The sequence below is a fragment of the Amblyomma americanum genome, chromosome 1 (genome assembly GCF_052857255.1).
Source record: "Amblyomma americanum isolate KBUSLIRL-KWMA chromosome 1, ASM5285725v1, whole genome shotgun sequence".
NCBI lineage: Eukaryota > Metazoa > Arthropoda > Arachnida > Ixodida > Ixodidae > Amblyomma > Amblyomma americanum.
Genome location: NC_135497.1, coordinates 224,549,382 through 224,574,677, shown reverse-complemented (window position 1 = coordinate 224,574,677; position 25,296 = coordinate 224,549,382). Strand labels below are relative to the sequence as shown.

Genomic DNA, 25,296 nt, shown 5'->3' with positions numbered 1-25,296 from the left:
CAATACATCAAGCACTGATGCAATTTCCAGTGTTTCAAATAGAGCTCAAAGGCTATTTGCAAGTTCGCGCACAAGAATAATTTGCCAACACTGCATAATTTCTGGAGCACATAAAACTTTAATGCATGCAAATTTCTTTACGCAAGCATCACTGAAAGACAAAAAAGAGGGAAAAGGTAGAGGTTTAATCAAAAGAATGAGATTACATATGTGACCAAACCCTTGCACACGTACAGCACATTCTCGTTATTCATAAGCAATTAAAAAACAACTCGCAATTTTTTGTTGCCCTTGACCCTTGAACACACAATCGCCAGCAGCACCAGGCCATGAAAACATGCATTTTTATTATGGAGGAGGCACACAGAGTGCCAAGCGCAAGAGCGATACGTGTACAAATGAGACCTGTACAAAGAATAAGCCCTAGTACTAGGACGCGAGGGAAGAATTCAGCCATTACACAATGCTATATGCCTGCTTCCAGCAAAGAGGTTATGAATGCCGTGGCAAGAACATGGAGCCTATTCTGTTGCCTCCATTTTCTTGTGCTTTGCACTTCACAATACAAACCATAATTGACGTAAACTGCTCCAAGCGACAAGATATTTTGCGAAATAAATCTCTGATCATTGTTACCTTTCAAAAATTCAAAAACAATCTACAGGTTCAGCCAATCAACTTTGGGAAGGGAAAGTGCGGGGGGGGGGGGTTGGTTTTATGGGGTTTAACGTCCCAAAGCAACTCAAGCTTTTAGGGATGTTGTAGTGGAGGGTTCCGCATAATGTCGACCACATGGGGTTCTTTAACGTGCACTGACATCGCACAGTACATGGGCCTCTTGCATTTCACCTCCATCGAAATGCGACCACTGCAGTCAGGATCGAACCCGCGTCTTTTGGGTCAGCAGAAGAGCACCATAACCACTGAGCCACCACCGTGGCTGTGGTTGATCACCATTTATAGCAAAGAAAATGTACAGCAAATCACCACAAGGACTTGACAGTTACGCCACTTCTGCCTCAAGACGGCACCATTGTTGTTGGAGTATGAATGATCTTACCCTGGAAAAAGTCAATACAGAAACTTTTTTTTTTGTAGTTTAGTCCATGCTCCTCAGAAAGAATCACCTGAGAGATTCTGTTTGGTTGATGGACGACGGGCATTTGAAAGAGCCGTTGCGAGCATTGCTCTGAGCATCCAGGGCACCCAAGAATCCTGCTGGTGATGGCTCGCCACCGTTGCTCGCAGAAAGAGAATCATGTACTGCTGGCTGCAGCTCTGAGACGAAGTTGCTGCCCTCACCAGGCAGTTCAGATTGAGACCATAGGAGACGACGACCCCACCGTGGGCTCTGTGCTGCTGGGAGTACTTGTCGGGCACCACCACTCTGCATTCGGCTGTAAAAGAGGCCACTGCAAGAGAAACATACAATGCAATGCAGAATATTTGTGCCATAGTGCCTCATCAAGATCACGTCTACATTGTTACAGAGAAGCACAAGTACAGTTGTCCATGCACGTGTCTCCAGCGCTCAAACTGCATGCTGCGTTGTGCAGTTATGACACTTGTTACTGCCTGGTGGGCCCAATACAGCTTTAAAGACGTGAGGAGTTAAATACAATCCACAGGAAGCTGCATACACAATAAGGTCTTGTTTCAAGCCCTAAACCTCTCGTAAATGTCAAGTGTACCCCCAGTGCACTGTTAGAGCACTCTTGACAGGTGTGTGGATGACTGTACTTGTTTTCACGAGGCATTTCAGCTTTTGCAGTAAAAAAAAAAATCACAATTTGTGCGCCTTGATGAACCCTGCCTTTGCTTATGTTCCTTATTCAGGTCATCCCTCTCATCTCACACTGTGCCCTCACAGCAATGTTAAAATGAATGAGTTTCCTATCAATTTTCCAATTTCAAAGCCTGAAATAAATTTAATTTAAACCTACTCTACTCTGCCCTTCCAGAAATTTCTTTCAACCTCACCATCCTTCTAGGCTTCTGTTGCATTCGGGCGACTTGTGCTATGCCAACCAAAATAAAAATTGGGGAGGTGCTTCAGCTTTGCCTTTAAGAAAAGAACTTGACAGCATTACCGGGTCTTGTTCGCATCACCTACACAACACTCACATATCAACCTAATTCTTAATTAGCATACGCGGCGGTCGAATTTCGATGGAGGTGAAATTCTAGAGGTCCATATACTGTGCGATGTCAGTGCACATTAAAGAACCCCGGCAGTCGAAGTTTCCGGAGCGCTTCACTACAGCATCCCAAACAGCCCGAGATGCTTTGAAGCGTTAAGCCCCCATAGACCATAAGCCAATCATAACTACTCACGTACGCATCAATACCTGCCTCTACAACACTTCACTAAGAGAAAGACCACATTTCATACACAAGGTCCACCTTTATTCAGCTTGAACCAACGAGCCTTCATGGCCTATGGGTAATGTGCCCGTCTCACAATCCGAAGGTCATGGGTTTGATTGCCACCCAAATCAAAAGTAAATCAATTTTCTTTTTGCCTCAATTACTTTTCTTTGGTTTTGGTTACAGGAACCTCCCTGAAAAATTTGGCGTCAATCAGAACACTCTTTGACCTGTTCCAGAATTTTATTAATTCTTTGCTTACATAGGGATTTTTCGCTCATGGCCAACAACACTGACGCTGGCATTTCTGCGACACAGGACCCTTAATGCTGTCATGTTAAAATGCCATCAGCAGCTGGCTTCCATGCACAGAAAAGTGCAAATTGACGAGCACATTACTCGAAATGATGACACTATGGTTTGTGGGGTTTAATATCCTAAAGCTGCAGAGAGAATGAGAAATGCCATAGTGTTGGGCTCCACATTAGCTTCAACTGTGTGAGGTCCTTTTATGTGCACTGACATCACAGAGTAGATAAGCACTTTTGCATTTCGCCTCCGCTGAAATGTGGCTGCCATGAGAGGGATCTGATCCTGCAACCCTGGGCTTGGCAGCTGAACCCGATAGCTAATGAGCCCAGGTGCTGAAAATGAAGATAAAGAATTGAACGGGACCCCTATGCTCCGCCTTAAGGGTATGATTGGATAGCGTAATGGATTAATTCCCATATATGCAGAAGTTCATTCTCTACTTAACATTCACAGATCCATGAGAGTCCTCATACCCCTCCTGGCGATGGCAAGTGCTCCCAGCAGCAGACCAATCATTATTTAATTGCCACCTGCCACGGTGGGAAGCTTGCTCACTACCCGGTGGGCAGGTTGTGATGATGCCACAAGGTCACGTGACCTAGGTGGCCCACCTGCCGCCTCCTAGGTTGCTCTCCTGCCAGAGCCCGTGCCTATGAATTTTTGCTCACAACACTGACGGTGAACGGGGCCTTGAACGCTATCGTGCTAAAATGCAGGGCAGTGATAAGATTGACAGAGCATCAACAGCACTGCATATAATTACACTAGAAGCCTTGCCCACCCTACAAATGCCTATCCCTGCAGCTTCTAGCATACCAACATAGGCAAAAGAAAATGAAAAGATCCAGAGGGAAAAGGTAGCTTCAACATAACATACTTCAAAGTACCTTCGAAGGGACACTAAGACGATTTTATGCACCAAACATTTGCTCTAAATACTTGATGTTTAGTATCCCTCAGCCATATTCAGTACATTTGCTGCAAGTTTTCACGCACTTTTTATTTCTAGAAAGGCATTTTCAGGTTAGGTGTAAGTACTTCCCATGTTGTAGAAGTCAGTCACAATTGTAACCAACCTCTATTTAAAAGTGCTCCAACCAGGTATATGGGAACGGCATGAGTTGATTTATGCCACGAACATAATTAATCTGCCAACACTTAAAATAAACTAGTACAGCGTAAATTCGCACTGATAGCTATTACAATTCTGGATACAGTGCGGTCCACCCACGAAATGATGTTTTCTTCTGGTTGCTGCAAGTTGTAACACGCAGCTTCTGCCTCCGCCAGTACTGAATGCTCTTTTCGGAAACTACAAATTCGCGCTGTGCCGCCAGGTTGCCGTGAGCTTCCGTGTACTCAATCGCGTTTTTCTTGAAGGCGACGGTGAATTGCCGTCAGCTTCTGGTCATTTTGAAACAAAATATGAAACAGCAGCCTTTGACCAAAATAGCTTTGCAACTACAGAAACGCAAACTGGCAGCACTGCTGCTGATGGCGATGGTGATAAAGGGACGCTGTTGAGTTCAGCCGCCCATTGTCGCAAGACTTCTGTAGTTTTTCCGCCAATGACTGGTATATAAGACGGGGGTCGACTTTTCAACATGGTTTTTTGAAAAAAAAGTTCGACCTATATTCCGGTTTTTACGATAATCAGCTGAATCCTTTTGAATTCAAATTGACACTACGGAGGCTTAATTAATTAACATGCAAACAAAAAAATTGTCAATAAAAGAGAAAATGGCCTTACTGATGCAGCTGTCACATGAAAAAAATATTTAGAAAGCATTTGGAGAAATTCAGAGCTTAACAAAATACAGATATAAAAAATGCTTCCATGTGCCACAAAAGCCCAGCCTCAGAGTACCACTATGCAAAGACCATACACAAATTTTGTACAGAGACTTTTCATTGCTTCAGTCTTCACAAACAGTGTCTATGTAGACAACTTAAAATATGCTCCTAGTTTTTTTAACCAATGGTGGTCTTTTGTCTGCAAAAATTTATCATGCAGCTCACCAGGTATGTCTGAAAGCACAGCCTCTAAAGAATATTGCAGCTGTGTCAGCACCGGTAGACGACATCAAATCAAAACAAACACATCCATATGACACTAACTTTGAAAAAAGAAAGCATCTATAAAAAAAAAACAATGTCCTGACAGGCTCTTGTGCAAAAACCACTGGCAACATTGCATTGCTTGACATAAATGGTTGTGCAGGCTTTCAAAGTGCTCAACATTATGCATTCTAATTGGCACATGAGATCAAACTGCTTCAGGCCTAAATTAAAAAAAAAAAAACAGACATGCAATCACTGTCCAGCCACATTTCAAACAATAAAGCAGACCCATGCATTTGCAAGTAGAGCCGAGCCAGTAGTGCCAAGTAGTGCCACGCCAGTGGTGGTGCTCCATGGCATTCAGCTATCCATAAATCGCTGCTGGAGCCAATCGCACCTTTCTCACACGATGTGCACAAATATAGCAAGAGCCTTCTCTGGTTTCTGCATGAGAACACCTTACGTGATTTCCTTTAACACAGCGAGCCCAAATTATGCCTTTATGGCAAGTGTGTGAAATAAAAAAGCAGTCAGTGAACAACAGGTGCACACTAGGGGAACATGCACAACAGCAGGCAGTGCAAACATATGGCGACGTATGAACACATCATGTCTGATGAAAAGCTTATCAAAGTATGCTTCATAAGAATGCGAACTACATCCTTATTACCAAAATCTATGATTTATCAACAGTACTACCTGCATGTAAATGAAACTGCTTCGACAAAATAAAACGACAGGCTTCTTTTTAGCAAATAAACTGGCTGCTAGCACTTAGTTCTAGCATTGAGATAAATTCATACCATAACATGCTTTGGCTCTTCTGAGCTAAGCTTTCCTTCTTTTCGCTAAGAAATGCTATTTTGTCATGGTGACAACAGGCAAATAGAACATAGAGGCATCGTACATTGAAACTATCATAAACGCATCAAAAGCCAAGAAACAAAAGCACACATGAAACACTCAAAAAGATAAACCAGTAGTGTGGGCACTGGAAAGGGTGCTTACGTGGACATTGCATTCCCGCTAGTTTCTGCATCAATGGACGAGAGAAGAACATTCAGCTGTACATATCATAAGCATCAATCTGATTTCCACAAAGATCTTTGCCTCTAGCAGATTAGCTGCACCCAGCTTTGTGAACTATTTCCTTCAGAAGGACTGCATGCAAACATCAGAACAGAAGCTGAATGAATTTGCTACACATTCTGTAATGCCCACACAAAAGAAATCACACAACAGAATGCTGGTGAAATCAGCTTCATACTGAGCTGTTCCATAGCTATGAGGCCCGCCCACTATAATGATAAATACAGACTAATTACACAATGTGCTCAAGAGCCACTAGCTTATTGACATATTAGGTGTCGAGAAAAAAGCAAAGTGGTGTTGCGCACATGAGTGCTGGTGCCTAGCCACAATGGCAAGTATACCATACGAGTAGGTAAAACAAATGAAAAGCAGGATGTCTTGTTCTCATCAACTACAATTACGAATGCTCATACATCTGAGTCCAGCCAGGAATAATTGTTGATATACTTGCTTCCACAGAGAAAAACCTAAATGCTCAGCCACAACTTATCTTTTTGTTCTTATTTCAGTTATTTATATGCTTACAAAAGGTTCACAGCATACAGAAAATAATATTTAAGGTAACCAATAGATTAAAGGAAGATGCGGGTTTCGAAATAGTAAAAAAAAATGCGAAAATTTTGATTTTTCAGAAATGGCATATTCGGGTTCAATATACTCCAAAGTACCAACCTACAAAGTTTCAAGGTCTAATTTGACCTCTAATTACAAAAATATCTATATATTTCGCACCTACAAAGCCCAGAAAGAAGCTTCCCACGACTGCGTTCCCAATAGCCCCCATCTTGGTTTTGTTTGAAAGCTAGGCCCTTTCCCCACTACCTGGTATTACTTACTACTGTGAAATATTTTTGAAATGGCCCCATTCCACTCGTTTCTGAGGCCCAACGACCTCCGAATAGCTGGCGTGCGTACTTCAAAAGCGATTTTCTCAGCTTCGTGTTTTTCACCAACATGACTAGCTTTTAGCTAGTTTTTATTATGTTTTTATGGTGCAATTTCAATAATTCTTAAACAGTTGAATTCAGAAAGAATTGTGGAGCTACTATACTGTTTTTGTTAAGCTGAGTCAAACATTTCAAATTTTGTGAACCATGTCACATAACTATACTTCACAATTATGGTGCTTGGACAAAATTTAACATTTTTATATGATGATGTACTTTAACAACAATATAATTAGCACAGCTCCAGATGGCGGGTCATTGGCTACAACCCCATTTATACCGAAACCAAAAATGTATTATTACTATGTGAAATGTAACTATTAGGCTTCAGTTAATTTCCTATAATATAAGAACTAATTGAGATATACAGAAACTTTTGAGATATACAGAAACTTATTATATTTAAAAAAAAAATGCATACACACACCTAATTTCATTACCATATCTTTACTAATAAAAATGTTCATTTCAAGATCCGCATCTCCCCTTAACTCAACCCTCCCAACCTTAGGACTGTCAGATGTGCTTAAGAGCCCTGCTACGTGGCTTGGAAGCAAACTCCTTGGGCTGTATATTTTCGACAAAGACTGTACCTCAAAACAGTATAAACAGCTAGCTCCGCTTGGCAGGTCTTTGGCTACAGCTCCCTTTCAGTTGGAACCAAAAAATATTGAGGGAAATTGCCTTAACGACCTGTAAGAAATTACCTAATTAGGCTTCAGTTATTTTCTTATAATATAGGTACTCATCTGCTATAAATCTATAAATATGATTTTAGGTCCCGCGTCTCCACTTGAGAGAAATAGCCACAAGTTAAAAAAAGCCTCATACCAATTGGTTAACAATTTTGCTATGTTCCTAGTATGCCAACACATTTTAAAGAAATGTGGCCAGTTATAGTGGCATAACAGATATAGTGGCATAAGTGAAGGCTAGTTCCAAATCACATTTTCTGAGGCTTCTATGTGGAGCATGTTAGGCTAGGCCTAGCGACACCAAGCAAACAGCGTGCAGCGATCTGATGCTACCTGGCGTGCCGGTGGGCGGCATGTCGTTGCAAGAAGCCAGACACCAGCTAGGGTGCACTCTAGTCTGTTCTGCACCGCAGGCAGACATCATGATAATATTTTATTTTTATTTTTCTTTCTGGTGAACCTGTGCACTGACCTAGTACAGGCACTGCTGTGTAAATGGTAGTGTGACGGTGGTTCTAGGCTGTGGGATACACTGGTATCCCCTCCTCGTCCCCCGCGCCAGCGGCGACCGTGACTTACACGGGCGCGCTGGCCACCAGGAATGTGGAGAGAAGGCACCCCCACGACTCTGCTCATTTTCACCCCAGCACTGACGTGAGGTCACGACAGCGCGCTGCCTTCTGCGGAGAGGGTAGCACGCCTAAGCTTGACGGCAACGATTTGCTGCCAGGGAGGCAATGCCCGAAGGGATAAAAGGGGGGAATGCGCGGCGGGAAGGGACTCTCGCTGCCGGACCTTACCTAAGTGCCCCACGAACCCCTTTCCCTGCCCGCCAGCCCCCGAACACCAACGCCGGTCGACGTCAACGACTTGGTGAGCTGCTGTACATCTATTTTACGGATAGAACATTCTTCCGCAGTGTGCTTTACCTCGCGTTAGGATAATAAACTATTTCCTAGCGTGCCCTGCCGTTGCCTATTTCGTCCGGACCTGCCGTGGCTGCGACTCTGCGCCACGGGTTGGGGAAACGTGTTGCGTACTTGAATAACGCCTGCGTGTAGCTTGCACGGAAGCTCGCCTTCCCGGCCGGCTGGACGCAGAGTGACCCCATAAGGCAGAGCCTCAACAGAACAATACTCCGCTGCTATGTTCATACTGTGCATCGTGAAGCTTCTTTGAAGAATCGAGGCAACTGCATTTCTGGCCCATTTTCTGGCACACAGCTTTTAATGCACAGCTGCGCGAGTGTATGCGCACCTAGTGCACACCGAAATGCCTCTGGGCAGCACGGTCTCAGTACAAACTATTGTATGATGAAAACAGAGGCGCTTTTATAATGTGTGCAAAAAAAAAAGCTTTAGTTTTGATAGCAAATGTAGTGGGTGAATTTATTACGTGAATACGTCCCATGTCAGAAATTTCCAGAATATTATAAAAATCACACCATGGTGCCGGGCGAAACGCCAAAGCTCACAGATTTTTGCAAAAATAAACGTTCGTGAATGATCTAGTCCAATATGTCAATGTTCTGGCCCGATTTCACAATGACGAAGCTTCCGCTTCGGCTAAATTTTTTACGGGTCGCGTGAATTTCATTAGTAGTGGGATTCAACTGTAGTCTGATACAGCTTGCGGATGAAGCAGGAAAGGCCCCTGAAAGGAGGCCCTCCAACCAATCTCGCCTGGCACCTGCTAAACATCACATATAGCCATATGTGATGTCATGCTAGCAGGTACAAGGCAGCCGACATCAACATTGTGGCAATAGACCATTGCCATTGGTTGCAGAGCCTCCTTCAAGGGGCATTTGTTGCTTTGTTTTTTAGTTGTATCTGACTATGACGCGGGGAAAACTTCACGGTGAGTCACCGCTAGTACTTCAAGTTAACATTATGATCCCTATTTGAGAAGATACGTTTTTTTTAATGAAATGTGGGTATTTGATGTCCTTGTAGAGCACTCTATCTTAACACGCAAAATATTGGGTTTCATAGTCCCATTAAAAATTATTCCACATGCCTGGCAAGAAATACTGTTTGAGATGCATCATTTCTGCCAGCAAAAGACACACGTCGCATGATCATGGCGGCACAAGTCAGGCAAATGTGACATACTGTCTTCCACAAGGACTGTGCAGTGTCCTAGCAGTCAGGAAGAGAATGCGTACAGAATGCTTACCTAAAAGGAGCAAGGTTCAGAGTCAACATGAACATAACAGCCATAACTGCTGTGGTCTTCTTGATACTGGGGGATGCCACCGTTCTCTTTACCTGAAAACAATGGTGCCAGATTTATACTCAGTGTTCCCTACAGCTTTTCTTCTTAAGGACAAGGACAAACCTTGATTCAGTTGTTCTATAAGCAAGCTGTAAACAGTCTTAAGAAGCTTCAACTGTTTTTTCACTGTAGACTATGCACAAACAAGCTTGAAAAAGTAAACTATGTGATATGTGTGCCAGGTTCCCCATTCAGTAGAAATGAATCATTAAAAAAAACACACACAGGCACCTAAGTGATCATATCACCACTAGCATTAGGCAATAAAAATCAAGCTTAAATGCTCATTAACTAGCTGACTAAGATGGCCCTGGCACTGTCCCATACTGATAAGTACATATTCCACAGAACAAAAATGTAAATTAGTGCCCACTAAGGATTGGTGATGTCCACTAGAAAGGGTGTTAATAGTAAAAAAAGCATCAGTACAGTAGTATCTTGATGCCATCCAGGTCGATATAAATTAGTAGGATTCCCTGGCCAGAGTGCATATTATACAATGTGCAGAAATTCCACTGTTCTGAACACACTCCGTGCCAGCGAATGATAGGAATGCACAAGCCCGTGACTGCACCCTCGAGCACCAAGCGCTGCCTGTACATCACCGATGCCAGGGTCGCCAGTCATGTGGTATGAAATGCGAGCAGCGAGCGGCGCTGCACAGCCCACACATCGCCAACACGCAATCACCAGTCGCATCACAGTAAGTGGCATGCAGTAGTGCACAGACCACAGTTTGCAGGCACTATGATCGACAATTGCATGGTACCTATTGCGAGCAGTGAGCGATGGGGCTCTGCTCGCACAATGCTGACGTCGCGAGCAAGCGGTGGCATACGACTGTAAATAAATCCGGTCATCTCATGGGAAAATTAATCCCCGTAAGTGCATTTCTTATGCTTATGCATACAGATTTTGTTTTGGTTTGATTCGAACAAATTTTGGATGATATGAATATTTCTCATGACCCCTCGATATTCTACTGTACTGTAATACTATTAGAGCACACATAGGTCCCAAGAAGTTTCTACTTTGACTCTTCAAAATTGCTACCGGTGCTGCTACATGCATGAACTCACTCAACGATAAACCCACTCTCCAGAAAAGAAAAACAGACAGTTTCTTACAACTGTATTGTGTGCTGGCAACTCTTCAGCCATGCCAATGACATTTTCAATTTGAGCTGAATAAGTGGGCATGGCAACATCCCTCAAGTGAGGTGCTTGCTATGCAAAAAACAAAGATGGCCCCGGAATTCTATTTCATTCATCGCTTTGGTTTGTGAGTGTTGGCCGCAAAAGGTTCACTTGCTAGATTAATAATGCATGCTGCATTCATTTTTCTGGTGCACATGCAACCAAGCTGCACGAAAGTGGCCTGTGTTTTAGCAGAAAGGAAACGCAGCTGCGAGTGTCACACTGCTGGGTTTCTGCTGCTATGTAATCTGTGCACAGCTAAGCACTGCAGTTTCAGTTAACTGCAGTGGTGAGCAGCACCGTTAGTACCACAACCCATGATCTTTATGCTAGCCTATATAAGCAGGCACTGCTTTCACTCCTGTTGCCCAGGTTGGTTCACTGTAGTATTCAAGCGCAGTTCCATAGCTTCCAGTTATCCTGCAAGCTCTGAAACTGTAGTGTTTAACAAAAAAAACAACGTCCCCCCCCCCCCACCCCCCCCCCCCCAAAAAAAAAAAAAAACATAGTTAACTTCAAGAAGCAGATACTCACCTCAGCCTCCAGTTGAGTACCCTCTGGCGAAGCTCCGCATTCTCTTCTTTCAGCCTGGCATTCTCACTGGTCAAATCTTGTACATCAGCCTCCAACTTCTGAAGGTACTGCAAAACAACAATGAAAGAAATCAGATACCAAACAATTTTAAATATGGTGCTAACTGAACACAACTGAACAAAAATATAAAAGATAATATGGTACAGCTCCTGCAGCGAAAACTTATCTTGAGTAAGCCTAGTTTGTGAAAACTAAGAAGAGGTGGACCTGACACCCAAATAGTATAGTTGGGCAAAATATGTTTTTTTTCTTTTATGAACACTGGCAATCATTCATATCCGTTTCCCATTTCCTTTCTAGTCTAGGGTAATCTATGTGGATAGTGTTCCTCACCCAAAGTAAGTGAAGTTTCAGAGAAAATTCTATTTCTTGACAGTGGTCCTAGCTTCGTTCTCTTCAACTGTCTTTCATGACAGGCAGCGGCTAGCAAATGGCATGATATGGCGAAAACAGTCTTAAATGAAGCAGGACTAGCTTTGGCTTCCAAAGCACATAGTAACAAAACAATGTCACGCTCACATCAATTTTTTTTTTCTCTGATACAGTGGATCAAATACCCACTCCATAACTGTCAGGAACAGCAAGACACAAACAAGGAGATGATACGAAACACCCAAGCCTCAAAATGATGAACACCAAAGACTGCAATTCTGAATTCCAAACAAAACGCTAAGCTACCAGGCCTGATGCCATAAACAAAAGGCTTCAAAACTTGCAGTAATGTCAACAATTTTAAATACAGATACCCCGTAAAGACAATTCTATCAGTGCCAATCTTTTCAAAAGCGAACAGAAGTGCCTGAAATAAAAAAATATGTGACAGGACATAGGCCCATTAAAAAATGAAGAACAAGATAAACATGCTGAGGAGCTTACAAAGAACCATTCATAAAGTGCTTAGGAAGAAAAATATTTTAGTCATCCCATAAAAGATCTGCAATCAACTGTTAAGTGGTATGTTTCAATTTTTTCTGCAATGATAGCGCCTTTGTTGCACAGGAGGGCATCTCTTTATATTTTCCGAACACTATTCAGAAATCTCATGCTCCTGAGAAAAATCGTTGTGCCTGAACAAAAGAATTTGCCTAATTACATGTTACATTCAAGCCAGCCTGCAATTCACCTTGTTTCACCAGGCAAGAAGGCATCTATGTAACACATATACCGTAATATCCCGAGCCCTCACAAACCCACCTAGTGGGCAAAATATCGTGATGTCAAAACCACTGAGTCATCACCAACCGCTAGAAAATGTAAACCGTGGGCCTCACAATTTGCGAAAAATACCCTCCCGAACTTCAGAGGAGACAGAAAGAAACCGTTTTGTTCACGCATCTTCTCGAATTTTCAAGCTCCCAAGATCAAAGGAAGGTCGTACAGAAGACAACCTATTGAGATAATGAAGGTAAGCATTCTTTTGTTTGCAAATGCAAGGAAGTCTGTTTGCACCTGATTATGAAACAGAAGGTGGCTCTCCATTTTTACCATGACATGCAGCGCCAATACAGACATCACAATTAGATTGCCAGATGACCCCTCCATAATGGTGCCAAACCTAGTTGCAGTTGTGTGCAACAGGTGGAGCTTTCTTTCGACACAGGTCTATAAAAGCTGCTATTTTGTGACCCACATTCCCCATGTCTCTGTCGCTACCAGTGGTGTTGACCTGCCTATTTATGTGCAATGAGGAACAGCTACACAGTCAAGAAGTGGAGGTCATTGAATGGAACCGGAATCATTCGTTCTGCATTTTAGAGCATTAGCTCTACTGGTCGCGTTTTGAGCCTCCAAATTATGCTGATTCCAAGGATAGAATCCAAGATGACAGCCTCATAGCAACGACATTGTATCCCAGTGGTTGCCATGGTAACCGAGGTTGTTGCATAATGGAATAATATAACAAGCGGCAGTGTGATGACCGAGCACCACAATTTGAAACCAAACTATGCCGATCCAGTATATATATCCCGTCTGGCAGGCGACAAAGTCGGGCCACTTAGTCCTGACAGTCGTGTAAAATTTGTGGGCCAACCATTTTCCGCAGAATGTTCCGGATAGCAACGACATTGTATCCCAGTGGTTGCCATGGTAACCGAGGTTGTTGCATAATGGAATAATATAACAAGCGGCAGTGTGAACTATGCCGATCCAGTATATATATCCCCGTCTGGCAGGTGACAAAGTCGGGCCACTTAGTCCTGACAGTCGTGTAAAATTTGTGGGCCAACCATTTTCCGCAGAATGTTGCGGATGGTTGTCCTACGATTCAGCGTTCTGTGCAGCAGAAACTTACTATATAGTTAAGTTAGAGCCTAGCTCATGGCAGGTATTCGAAACGGCAACCTGTGTACCCCTAATTCCACGCCTAGAAATCTTCATATGAACACTGCGGCTCAACCATTTGTCGCAGAGTGTTCGGGGTGGTAGCATACGATTTCAGGTTTCTTGCAGCATATACTTACTAGTTAAGTCTAGCTTGCGGCAGGTCTAACCAGCAACCTGTGTCAGGTATGTTAATGCTCGATATTTGATCGCTGCCTCAGCGTCGGATAATTTTTTTTTGTTCTGCGTTTGCTTTGAAGTGCTTCAACGCGTAGGTCACTTTACTAGCTAGTAGCTCGAATGCCTTCCCCCCTGGCTTTTTTTTTCTTTTCTAATCTTTTGGCCGGCATTTTTCTTTTGTTTTGTTTTTGTACTGCATTCGCTTTTTGGCACAGGCTGATCACAGTCATGGCTTCGAATGGTGCTCTTCTGGAGCTGCCCTCGTGAAGCAAGCAATGGATTTCGTGGACAGTACAACATTTTTTTTTTATGAGTCTTGCGAGAAAGATAACATCCAATGATTAACGTTGAGTGTGTCTCTTGTCAAGCCATGCTAGATGCAAACAAAAACAAGCATATTTTTCTAGTTATTCCATTCTTATTTTTTTGTTTGGTCCCTGAGACATGGCCCACCCCACTTCTATGAATTTCAGGTGGTGGGGAGCTGGGCTACGACTTGGCGTATTACGATATTCATTGAAACATGTTCCAAATGCAGATAGTCCACATTAACCAACCTGCACTAGTTTAATGGTCCATGGGTCACTTCTTTTTTTTTTTTCCGGTGTGCAATTAGGGATGCTAAAAAAATGGTATGGAACCTGTTCAGCTCATTAGAGAATTCAATTTAGCAGAGTTCACCTTAAGAGGAGCCCACCATAGACTGTTCTAACGATGATCAAACATGTGTCTCTCTCAGGACGCCGCTAATGTTTACGTCATGCTGTTACAAATCAAAAGAGCACTGTCTTTAAAATTAAGCAAAACCTCACAGCAACTGCAAGTGCCCTGTGGCCAATAGCAGACCATGGGTATTCTCTGCTAATCAAGCTACACCAGGCTTGTGAAGAACATTTTTTTTTCCTTGGGAAAGGAGCCACACGTGTGAGGAGTAGAAGCATTTGTTGCCTGCTTTATCAGCACAATAAATCTGACACGTTCTTTTTCAACCGGCCTTAACCAAGTTTTAGGTAAGCTACAGTTTGAGTTCAGATGCACTAGAACATCTGAGCTCACATTTTGGTTCCAATAAACACTGAACACTTGAGACCTGCAAGAAACTGTCGAATTCGCCTTGAACCAGTGCACATGAGAAAAAATGCAGCAACTCACCTCCTTCCTCTTTTTCCGAGACAGACAAGCAGATTCCCTGTTTTTGATCATCCTCTGCTGCCTTTTTAGTGCCTTCGCCTACAATAAAGTGAAACATACTGTAAATACTTATTTACAAAACAGTAATATCAAGGTATAATTCGAACCTGACATTACTAACAATATAATAATAATAACAATAATTGGTTTTGGGGGAAAGGAAATGGCGCAGTATCTGTCTCATATATCGTTGGACACCTGAACCACGCCGTAAGGGAAGGGTAAAGGAGGAAGTGAAAGAAGAAAGGAAGAGAGGTGCCGTAGTGGAGGGCTCCGGAATAATTTCGACCACCTGGGGATCTTTAACGTGCACTGACATCGCACAGCACACAGACGCCTTAGCGTTTTTCCTCCACAAAAACGCAGCCACCGCGGTCGGGTTCGAACCCGGGAACTCCGGATCAGTAGTTGAGCGCCCTAACCACTGAGCCACCGCGGCGGGGCTACTAACAATGTACAATGTTAAAGTTTGACACAGACAGAAAAACCTTGATGCGGGTGAAAGGAATACAAGGGAATCATCAATGATGAAGAAAAGACGAGTTAGGATTACATTTAATGGTGCCCTTTTATCGACAGGTACAAGCAAGGAGTTCAGACAATTTCACCGGTCTAACTTTGCCCCAAAACAGATTAATGTAATCAAAAGCAACTACTACTTTCCTGCAAAATCATCACTCGCTATGATTCTGAGCAGCCATAGTACACATCAGACTGCACAAGTTTAAACCCGGTACCATAATAAATGCATCAGTAAGCAGCAAACAGTGCAGTAATAAAAAAACAGCTTAATCTGACAGGAAATTAATGAAGATAAGGGAAACAAGCATCCAAACATGTTGCCATGTGAAACCACAGGCATTTGGGCTCCTTGGAAGCCTTTGTACCTTACTGGCCAAGGTACAAACGCTTCCAAGGAGCCCAAATGGAAAGGATGCTTTCATGTGCCTTCTGTGATTATCACCTAGCTTTGCAAACATAGATCATGGCAGCCATATGGGCAAGTTGGTTGCTAATGGCAAAACTTGTAGTGCTTGAAACACAGGGACGAATGAAGTATACAACATGTGCTAACTTTAGATTGATATAATTCATAGCACGTTCAAGTTTTTTTTTACACAGTGGGAACATAAAAAATAGCACAAGCCCAGCATTCTGTCCTAACCATAGTATCAAGGAAATCCATTTCTTTTTTTCAAAGTGATACCAAAGAAATGGTTGCACAATCATTTTTAAGTTTTTTTTAATGCTTTGATTTCCACAATCTCATGATCAAGTTGTTTTTTTATTTCCGCTTATGAATACATTAATTTTGAGTGTGCATGCTTTGTGATAAGCTGCTGGAATTGTTTTGTTTCCATGCTCCCACAGCATGAAAAAAACCTGAAACCTGAACATGCTATACATAAAGTCAGCTAAACTAAGCACATGTCACTCTGTTCCGTCCCTGCATCAACTGCTACTGCTACATGTTCATCATAAGCACAGATGATGGAAAGTTTATATTACAAAGCAATGTGGTCATTATGGCAGCATGCACGAGTTCACTGATGCTATTGTACTATTATAAATGGTGAAACGGGCATAAATCAGTAAAAATACGCACATCATTGATGTGCTGCAAGAGTGAGTTTGTGGATCCAGAGATGAGAGCAGGATTGGCAATGGCGACAGGTTGAGTCTTGATGATGGGCAAAGCTGTGGGGGAAACACTGCTCAGGTTGGTTGCAGACACCAAAGCACTGACAGCAGGCACGGTTATCTTGAGAGGAGCTTTGGCCGCTTTTGTCGTCAATGCCCGTGGCGATACAATCTTAGGCGCCACAGCGTCTGTGTTGATGCTGCACTCGTCTCTTGGTGTGGCTGTATTAATGGTGAAGACTCCCTGTGCTGTCAGTTGGTCAAATTCCGCCCGGGTCAGCATCAGCGTTCGTTGTGCTGTCAAAGCCATGGTACACAGAAAGCACAGCTAAAAAAGAGTCCACATACCTGAGCAAAATGAAAACTGCAAGGCATTGATGACAATATTTATTGCTTTCCAATAGAAAGGTTGCTTGCGCTCAGGGACTGCGGAACTTTTTTTTGAGTGGGAGGGGGGGCAAGACTTCCGAGCTTATTTTGTTTTTTATTTAATGCTAACTTAAATAATAAATTTTGTATTATTATTTTTTATTTTTCAATGCTCAAAGGATGAAGCAACTGTCACGTTGTGGTGACGACACTCCAGCAGTCAGGAAGACAATGAAAAGGCTTCCAAAAGAAACTGTTTAAGGGGCTGACTCCCGCCCACTAAGAACTGAATGACTCGGCGGCGGCAATAGTCATAAGCGCGCTGGGCAGTCATCGAACTGAATGCATGCAGTTCTTGGCCGCGCTCAATTTAAAGCTGGCAAGGAACCTTCAAAATAAAAAACCAACATCAACTACAACAATCCGGAAAAATGTGGAAGCATTTGCACGTGGCCACGATCAACGGAGATAAGTCTGGTTGCATCTAGCATTGCAAAACAAAATGATAAAGCCGTGTGCCCATGGTTTTAAATGCGAACAATCAAACAGTGCAAAGATTCACGGCAATATAAAACGCGCTGAAATGGGCAGCTTTATAGATGTCCCCACAAGGAGTGATCAATTGGTTAAATAAGTTTGTGCATAGTTTACATTCTGCTAATCATGATCATGTACACGGGTCAGACAGTTAACTCCTGTTGGGACATGACTGGCTTAGGTTACTCAAATACGAAATGCTTTACAACTGGCTATGAAGCCAAGTAGCTCAGTTCCACTGTGCTTTGCATTAAAGGAGTCCTAGAACTGAAGTGTTTCAATTGTCAGAAATCTGATCCAAGTGCAAGCAATTGGAAACTCGATGGGGGGGGGGGGGGGGGGGGGGGCGCTGCCCCCTCTGGAAAAATGTTGGGGGGGGGCAGCAGCCCCTCTTGCCCCCACGACCACGGTTCTTGCACTTTTTGTGAACCGTTCTCATGCCAGCTCAGCAGCACACATCTTGTTAAACTTATGCTTGCGCATTCAAAAGTGTTTAAATAACATGCAACCTTCAGAATATGCCACACATTAAAAAGGCGGGAATATCTAAAGGCACTATTTATCTTCCCAGAGCTCACTCAGCACCAAAATGAGAAAGACTATTGGAAACATTCAAGCGACTTCACTCTCAGAAATTACCATTTTTATTCGAATCTAGGCCGATAGTTTTTTTTTTTCAAATAATCATATTAAAAACTCTAAGGTCGGCTTAGATTCGAGGATTTTAAAAAACGCGCCAGTTTGCCATTGAAACTGCTAAATGTCGTGCACAACTAGCGCCATCTACAAAAGTCAGTATCGCAGCCGCTACTAGCCGTGCCAGTAGCCAACCGTACACAAGCGAGGTCGCCATTTCGACCTGTGTCGTGTCGGCCGTTCCGGTGTGCGGCGTGGTGTTATCGCGATGGCACCAAGCAGGAGATGCCACTACAGTGCAGCTTTCAAGCGAAAAGTTGTGATGGCCGCAGAGCCATTGTCGAACCTTCAAGCCCGGCGGGACTTCGGCGTCGACGAGAAAAACGTCCGTCGTTGGAGGGGACGACAGCAGCTTTTTGCGTGCGCCGCAACGATGGCATTTAGCGGACCAAAGAAAGGCCGCCACCACGAAGTGGAGACAGTTTTGGCCGGCTTTGTTCGGGCGCAGAGAGCAGCTGCCCTTCCAGTAACGGAAGTGCTGCAAGCGAAAGCTAGGGAACTTTCGAGGGAGCGAGGCCTAACGTCTGAAGGATTTCAAAGGCAGCTGGGGCTGGCCTCAGAAATTCGTGAAGCGCTCCGGCTTCAGCCACCGACGTCGCACTTCAATCACCCTGCCAAGCGATTTCGAAGAAAAGCTGATAGCTCTTCAGCGCTACGTGCTGCGAAAGAGAGAAGCGACAGGCAGATCGACACGCCGACCAGACGGCAGTGTATTTTGTTATGCCAGTGGCGTACACCGTGAATGAAAAGGGTGCCAAGGGGGTGAAGGTGCGCTCTGCGGGCTACAAGAAGCAGAGCGCAGCTGTGATGCCGTGCTGCACAGCTGATGGACAAACTCCCTCCTTACATATTTAAAAGGAATACACTGCCTGCTCGAGAAACGTTCCCAAGAAATTCATTGTGCGGGCAAATGAGAACGGGTGGATGACGGGTGCGATGGTGGATGAGTGGGTCAAGATTGTGTGGCGACGGCGACCAGAAGCCCTTCTGACAAAGAACTCGCTCCTTGTCGTCGACTCTTACCGTGGGCACTTGACCGACAAAGTAAAGGCTGCGCTCGCGAACACGGGCCTCGTCATACCGGGCGGCATGACGGGCCAGTAGCAGCCACTTGATGTCTGCATCAACAAACCTTTCAAGGATCGTCTGCAGAAGTATTACACGGACTGGTTGACCGATAAAGACCACATGCTAACGGCAACGGGCCGCATCAAACTTCATCGCTATCGCAGCTGGCGGGCTGGGTAGCTGCGGCGTGGGACGACATCCCAGGTACTTTGATCGTGCGCGCCTTTAAAAAGTGCAGCATATCTAACGCGCTTGACGGTACCGAAGGTAGCGCACTGTTCGAAGGTGACAGTGACAAGGAACACAGCGACGACGACGTTGAATGAGCTCTGCACGTTCAGATTCAATAAATGCTGTTTGCATTTTGTGAACGCTATCCTCGCCTTTTTTGTTCGGCCTACATTCGAGGTAACAGTTTTTTTGTTGGCTTTGGACTTTAGGGGGTCGGCCTAGATTCGAGTGAATACGGTAGTAAATCACAAAAACGAACAGCAAATCTCGCTCTACATGAGCAAACTGCACTTGGTTATCAAAATGTTTGCACAGAACCTTTAAAACTCAATGGCATATGTAGAGTAAAGTTCCCTACGTTGCCCCATTTGGAAATCTTGAATCCCAACATGCACATGCCCTACAACTGTATGGCGCACAAATTCCAATGAGGAGATGTATCATGTCCCTTAGATGGCAAGCACTACAATGAAAAAGCACATTGTCAGCTGTCTGGAGGTATTAGCCTAACATAGATAAGAATTGGGCTTGCAGCACTTCAATCAAATGTTATAACTGTAGCGTCTCGACAACAAAGCTCGTAACATCTTCAATGCGTAATGAAAACTGCCACACTTCTCGTTCAGATGTGCTTCAAAGCAATTTATTATTTTGGGAGCTAAGGCTTATGGCACTGATATAAAACAGAGTTGACTACTTCAGTAGACAAACTGAGCTGCTTTATCATTGCAGAACTATCAGTAAACAGCCTTGTGTCCTAACTTTTGTTCCAAATGTTCTGAAAGGTCACCACTGCCAAGAGGTCATAAGTTGCCTTTCAGGACTTTGAATCAAGTGAAAAAAACTCTGCCTAGAACCATTTGTTATTAAAGAATGTTTAACACAGCTAAATAATATCAACAGTATTTGGAGCACCATCCTACCTAAGTTATGCAAACTTGCAATTGCAACAACCACAGCATAATGCTGCTCATGTCTGGCATTAAACATTTCAATCAGTGAACCAAAATCCTGGTTCAACCAGCTCTTATCGTTCACCTCTTTCAAACTAGGCACCATTTTGGAGAATCTTCAGCAACGTGTAAAGACCCAGATGTCATCAATTTCTGCACTTAAGCTCTGATGCTAGCCAGTACATTTCAGCACCTTTCTCAGAATCATGTCTCAATATGAAATTTACCTGCTTCCATTGTAGTCGTAGGTGATGGCACCGTTAGCAATGGCGCTGCTACTTGTGGCTGTGTCACTGGAACTTGCACCGCAACTGGCTCCGAGGCAGTGTGCGACGAAGTTGAGAAACCTGCCATATATGTTGGGCAATCCAGCAAATGTGGAGGGGTGCTAGAGCCGCTCTGGGTAGGCGGAGTGTCAGGAGGTGTCTCTGGCACAGTGCTGGCATTGGGTGAACCCCACAAAACATTTGATTCAGTCATTTGAACCTGAAGAAGCCAAAATTGAAGCATTTAGTCATTCAGCGAGAAAAAGAAGAAATAAGAGCTGCACAGCACAGCCCATGCAGAACTACAAAGGAGAGACTAGCAAAGAGCCCATTACTGTGATATGCCCTGCCTTGGTTGTGGCATGTGAATAAAATGCAAGCACAAAGGCAGATGCACAGATTAAACCACTGCTTTGAAATATGGACTTGAGGCCCAAGATGCAACCTCATGGAACAAGCTAGCAGGACTCATGGGTAGAAAACGCTTCACAGCTTTCCTGTCTCGAATTTTAACACTTCAATGTGATGCTTCAGTAAAACATCTATTTGGGCTAGTTGGTGCATTTTTTAACCAAGGGAACGGAGCAGCGCAAAAACAAGCAATCACACAAGAACAGCGCTCGTGTCGTGTCTTGTCCTTGTGTGATTGCTTGTTTTTGCGCTGCTCCGTTCCCTTGGTTAAATATGATGGCTGCAAGTAACCGAAATGGTTTTAAAGAGCCCCCACTAGGTCTGAACATTTTAAATAAACATGCACACTGCGCTGATATGCCACTTACAATAATCTCTGCACCTTCAGTTAACAGTGTGGAAAACCTGCTCCCCAGTCCGTTCCACGCGACCGACCACGCGCGTCACAGAAAAAAACCTGCTCCCCAGTCCGTTCCACGCGACCGACCACGCGCGTCACAGAAAAGCACCGGCTGGGCGAGATGGGAAGTCTCCCTCATGGGGGAAGCGGAAGCAGCGACGGGAGCGCCACCTCGAAGATTACGCAGAACTCCGCGGAGAAAAATGAAAATAGGTTGTTTGGGAAAGGAAATTCCTCTATTTATATTTAACAGCCGCTTGAGCGAAACCTCGATGACCTCCTGTTTGGATCCGCACCAAACCTTGGCCAATCCCAAGGTGGTGTCCAAAATACTTCGAAAATTTGCGCCACGGCTCAGCCTTGTCACGTGAATTTGGACTTCCGGGGCCTTTCTGCGGTTTCGTTTCTATAGGCATTGCTTGCAGACGTGCGGTTTCGGCATTTCTTTCCTTAATACTAACGCTCACATCGCATAAAAAAGGGTGTTGTGCACTGCCTCAAACTGCAGCAACTTCAAAGCAATGGAATGCAACATGTTCCGGGTGCCGTCAAGTAGTGAACGGCGAAAACAGTACGCCGTTGCGATCCGTTGGCAGACTGCCTGCTACGAGCTCCAAGGACAGCTCTTGGCTTTGCTTCGAGCGTTTTGTTGGCGGTAAACGTTTTAGAGCGTTGTGGAAGTTTGGGGATTTGGTTCAGTAGACTGTTTTCTCTCCTTGAGGAGCACAAATTTCTCGCTCGGACAACTTCGGACACAGTCGTCCTCGCATGACTGCGGTAGCACAGCGCGGCCGTAGGTGTGAAGATATGTGCTCTTCGGCCTCCGTCACTACAGCTCGACAAGATGTTAAAGGAAAGAACGATTTATTGCTCAGGAATTTGTGCTGCATGCGAGTTGCTCGAATCCAGAGCTAACACTTTAGGCCTATGCGATCGCAACAGTCAGCTGCCGAAACGGCGATACCGGCCACGGCGGGGTCCCGTTGCCTGACATTGCTGGTCGCAGTATATGTTTACGTGAACTTTTAGGATTTATGAATTGTTTTATGAGAACATATTTCCCAACTTCGTGCCCAAAGTGAAACACGTTTTCACCAGCAGACCAGTCGATCGACATGAGCACACTGCAGGTGTGGAGAAGCGAGCTGTTAAGTTATTAAGTTACCCGTTTGTGTAGACCCGCATGTTGCAGTTATGTTTCTCCGTTTCCTGTGTGCGGAGAGGGTGGGTGACAGACAAGCTGATGACATCACAAAGTGATAAGAATTATTCACCACTATTCTTTTCATACTCTGAGGGAGTAAGTTATGAGAAACTTCACTTAAGGATAACCGAGCTTTAAAAAAAAAAATACAGCAGTCAACATAGTCTAGCTGTTTTTCACCTTTCATTGTACAGCACGCGGGAGAATTTACATATAAGACAAATGTTATAATACTGAGCTGTTGCTGTGCGGAAAAGCATCATTTGAAAACTGTCTGGATGCTGAACATGCATGTGAAGTAGATAAATGTTTGCGTCTCTAGCTTACATGTGATGCATTGCATGACGGCATATAGGAATATTGCACTGAATGGTTGACTTATTGATAGGGACGTTGGTGATTTGAAGAAGTCCGAAATGCTGCAAGAACGGCAGAGGCCAGTCTGGTGGTCGTTGGGTCAATTATCCGTAACGATAAAGAGTAATAAACATGCTATAAAATTACAAGTTCTAAAAGGCCAAGGAACAGATTGTGTTTACAGACATCCCAGGTTTTTTGGTATCACCAGTGTATTGGGGACAGTTTACCAAAGTCAGTTAACGTTCAAGCTATGCCGCAGTGTTCACGCGAAAACTAAAGCTGGATGGGAATGCCTTTCGTTCAACATTGCACAAGGTTTCGTTAATGAACTTGTAGAAAATGCTGAAAACAACACGGATCAAGCCTCTGTGTGTGCTGGAAAAGCTGAAGCATGAATTTTTTACACTCTACCATCCTGTTTATTATAATTTACCATTTGTCACTCGGATCTCCTGCATTAAAATAATTTATTACATACTGTGCTGTATAATTTGTGCCTGCAAGAGCTTCTGCAAGACAAAGGCTATATCAGATGTTATTGCCCACATGACAAGAAGAGTTTCCAATTAACAGCTGATGAACTTTCTCATTTTGCAGTTAAACAGTAAAGCTGCCTATGTGAAGAGTTAGTGCTGCTTTTGGCTGCAGTCTGCTTTCTGTTTTGTCTTTATGCCTGACTTTGTTGTGGTGCCTGTAGCAAAGTTGTGCAGCAGGCTTTGATGCTTTGTTTTGACTTGGGGTTTTCATTAAGAAAAACACAAGGCAAGCTAATCTTCTGCCCAGCTGCTTGTGTTATTACTTACCTACCTTACCTTGAACACTTCGCATACAATGCACAAGTTTTATATTTCCACATTTCTGTACACATGCATCAACAGCTGAGGTGCCAGCCATTGGGAAATCTGTCCATACATTGGCTGGTGTTTCTTCTTCGACCAGGCTCCGAGCACTAAGTAAATGACAGTGAAATGGCTACAGGTACAGTGGCCTAGAAGGGGCCCCTTCTAGGCCACTGTACATTTCACTGTACTTTTTCATGTACATAACACAGCAACCGGCATTGGGAAATCAAGCACAGGAATTCTTAACATTCAGAGCTACAAGTTATATGTAAATGGCATGTTATGTCTCACACCACCATATGCAGGCTGTGAAATGCATTGTGTCGTTAATTTTGTGTGCGAGTGTAGTTCTTGTGCACGTACCAAAGCCTCGGTAAATAGGCGCACCTCTCTCAGTGCTGGAATAGCTGCTCTGTCACTTGCCTATCCATGCCCTTGACGCACATTAGTAGAGGTTTATAGCCACAAATTCGAGCCGCGCATGCTCGGTGCAATTCATACTGGCAGAGAGAGTACAGTAGGGCTGAAAATGCAACACATTTGTCATGCAGTTGGATTTCTGCATTACAGACGAACTGAAGTTCAATTGCTTGAGACAGTTGTTATGCATGCGACCTAGTGCAGTAATTATTCCATAAGCCATAGCAAATATTCAACAAAAGCAGTTGAGCTGACAAGAACATAACAGACAGTAAAACAAATTGCGCACCTTTGCTGAGGTTGTGAAGCATTGATAAGTACAGATTTTTGGGAGGAGCTCAACTTGCCGCATGTGCCAATTATAGCGTAACTAAAACGCGGTCAACTTTGCTTACAGGCAACGACAGCTCCGGTGCTATCGCGTAGCAAGAAACCCTTGCAGCTCTGATGCACTGCACATGAAAGCTTTGTAGACTAGAAAATCATAAAATATTGCAAATTGTATGGTGTCACGTCTAGAAGCGAAACAGAGGCAATGAGGGACGCCGTAGTGAAGGGCTCTGGATTAGTTTAGACGGGTTCTATCGCACAGTACACGGGTGCGCCTTTCGCACTCCGCCACCATCGAAACGCAGCCGCCGCGGCCCGGATTGAACCCGCAAGT

General features: G+C 44.0%; 1 protein-coding gene across 1 annotated transcript in view; it reads right to left on the bottom strand.

Moving 5' to 3' along the window:
- Atf6 (bZIP_ATF6 domain-containing protein ATf6) overlaps positions 1 to 25,296 on the bottom strand; it is a 69,918-nt gene that overhangs the window by 21,725 nt on the left and 22,897 nt on the right. The window contains 7 exon segments of the mRNA XM_077648565.1: positions 1,128 to 1,412; positions 9,653 to 9,718; positions 11,462 to 11,498; positions 11,501 to 11,588; positions 15,196 to 15,273; positions 16,841 to 17,172; positions 20,957 to 21,215. Of these exon segments, the coding sequence (XP_077504691.1) occupies positions 1,128 to 1,412; positions 9,653 to 9,718; positions 11,462 to 11,498; positions 11,501 to 11,588; positions 15,196 to 15,273; positions 16,841 to 17,172; positions 20,957 to 21,215 (1,145 nt within the window).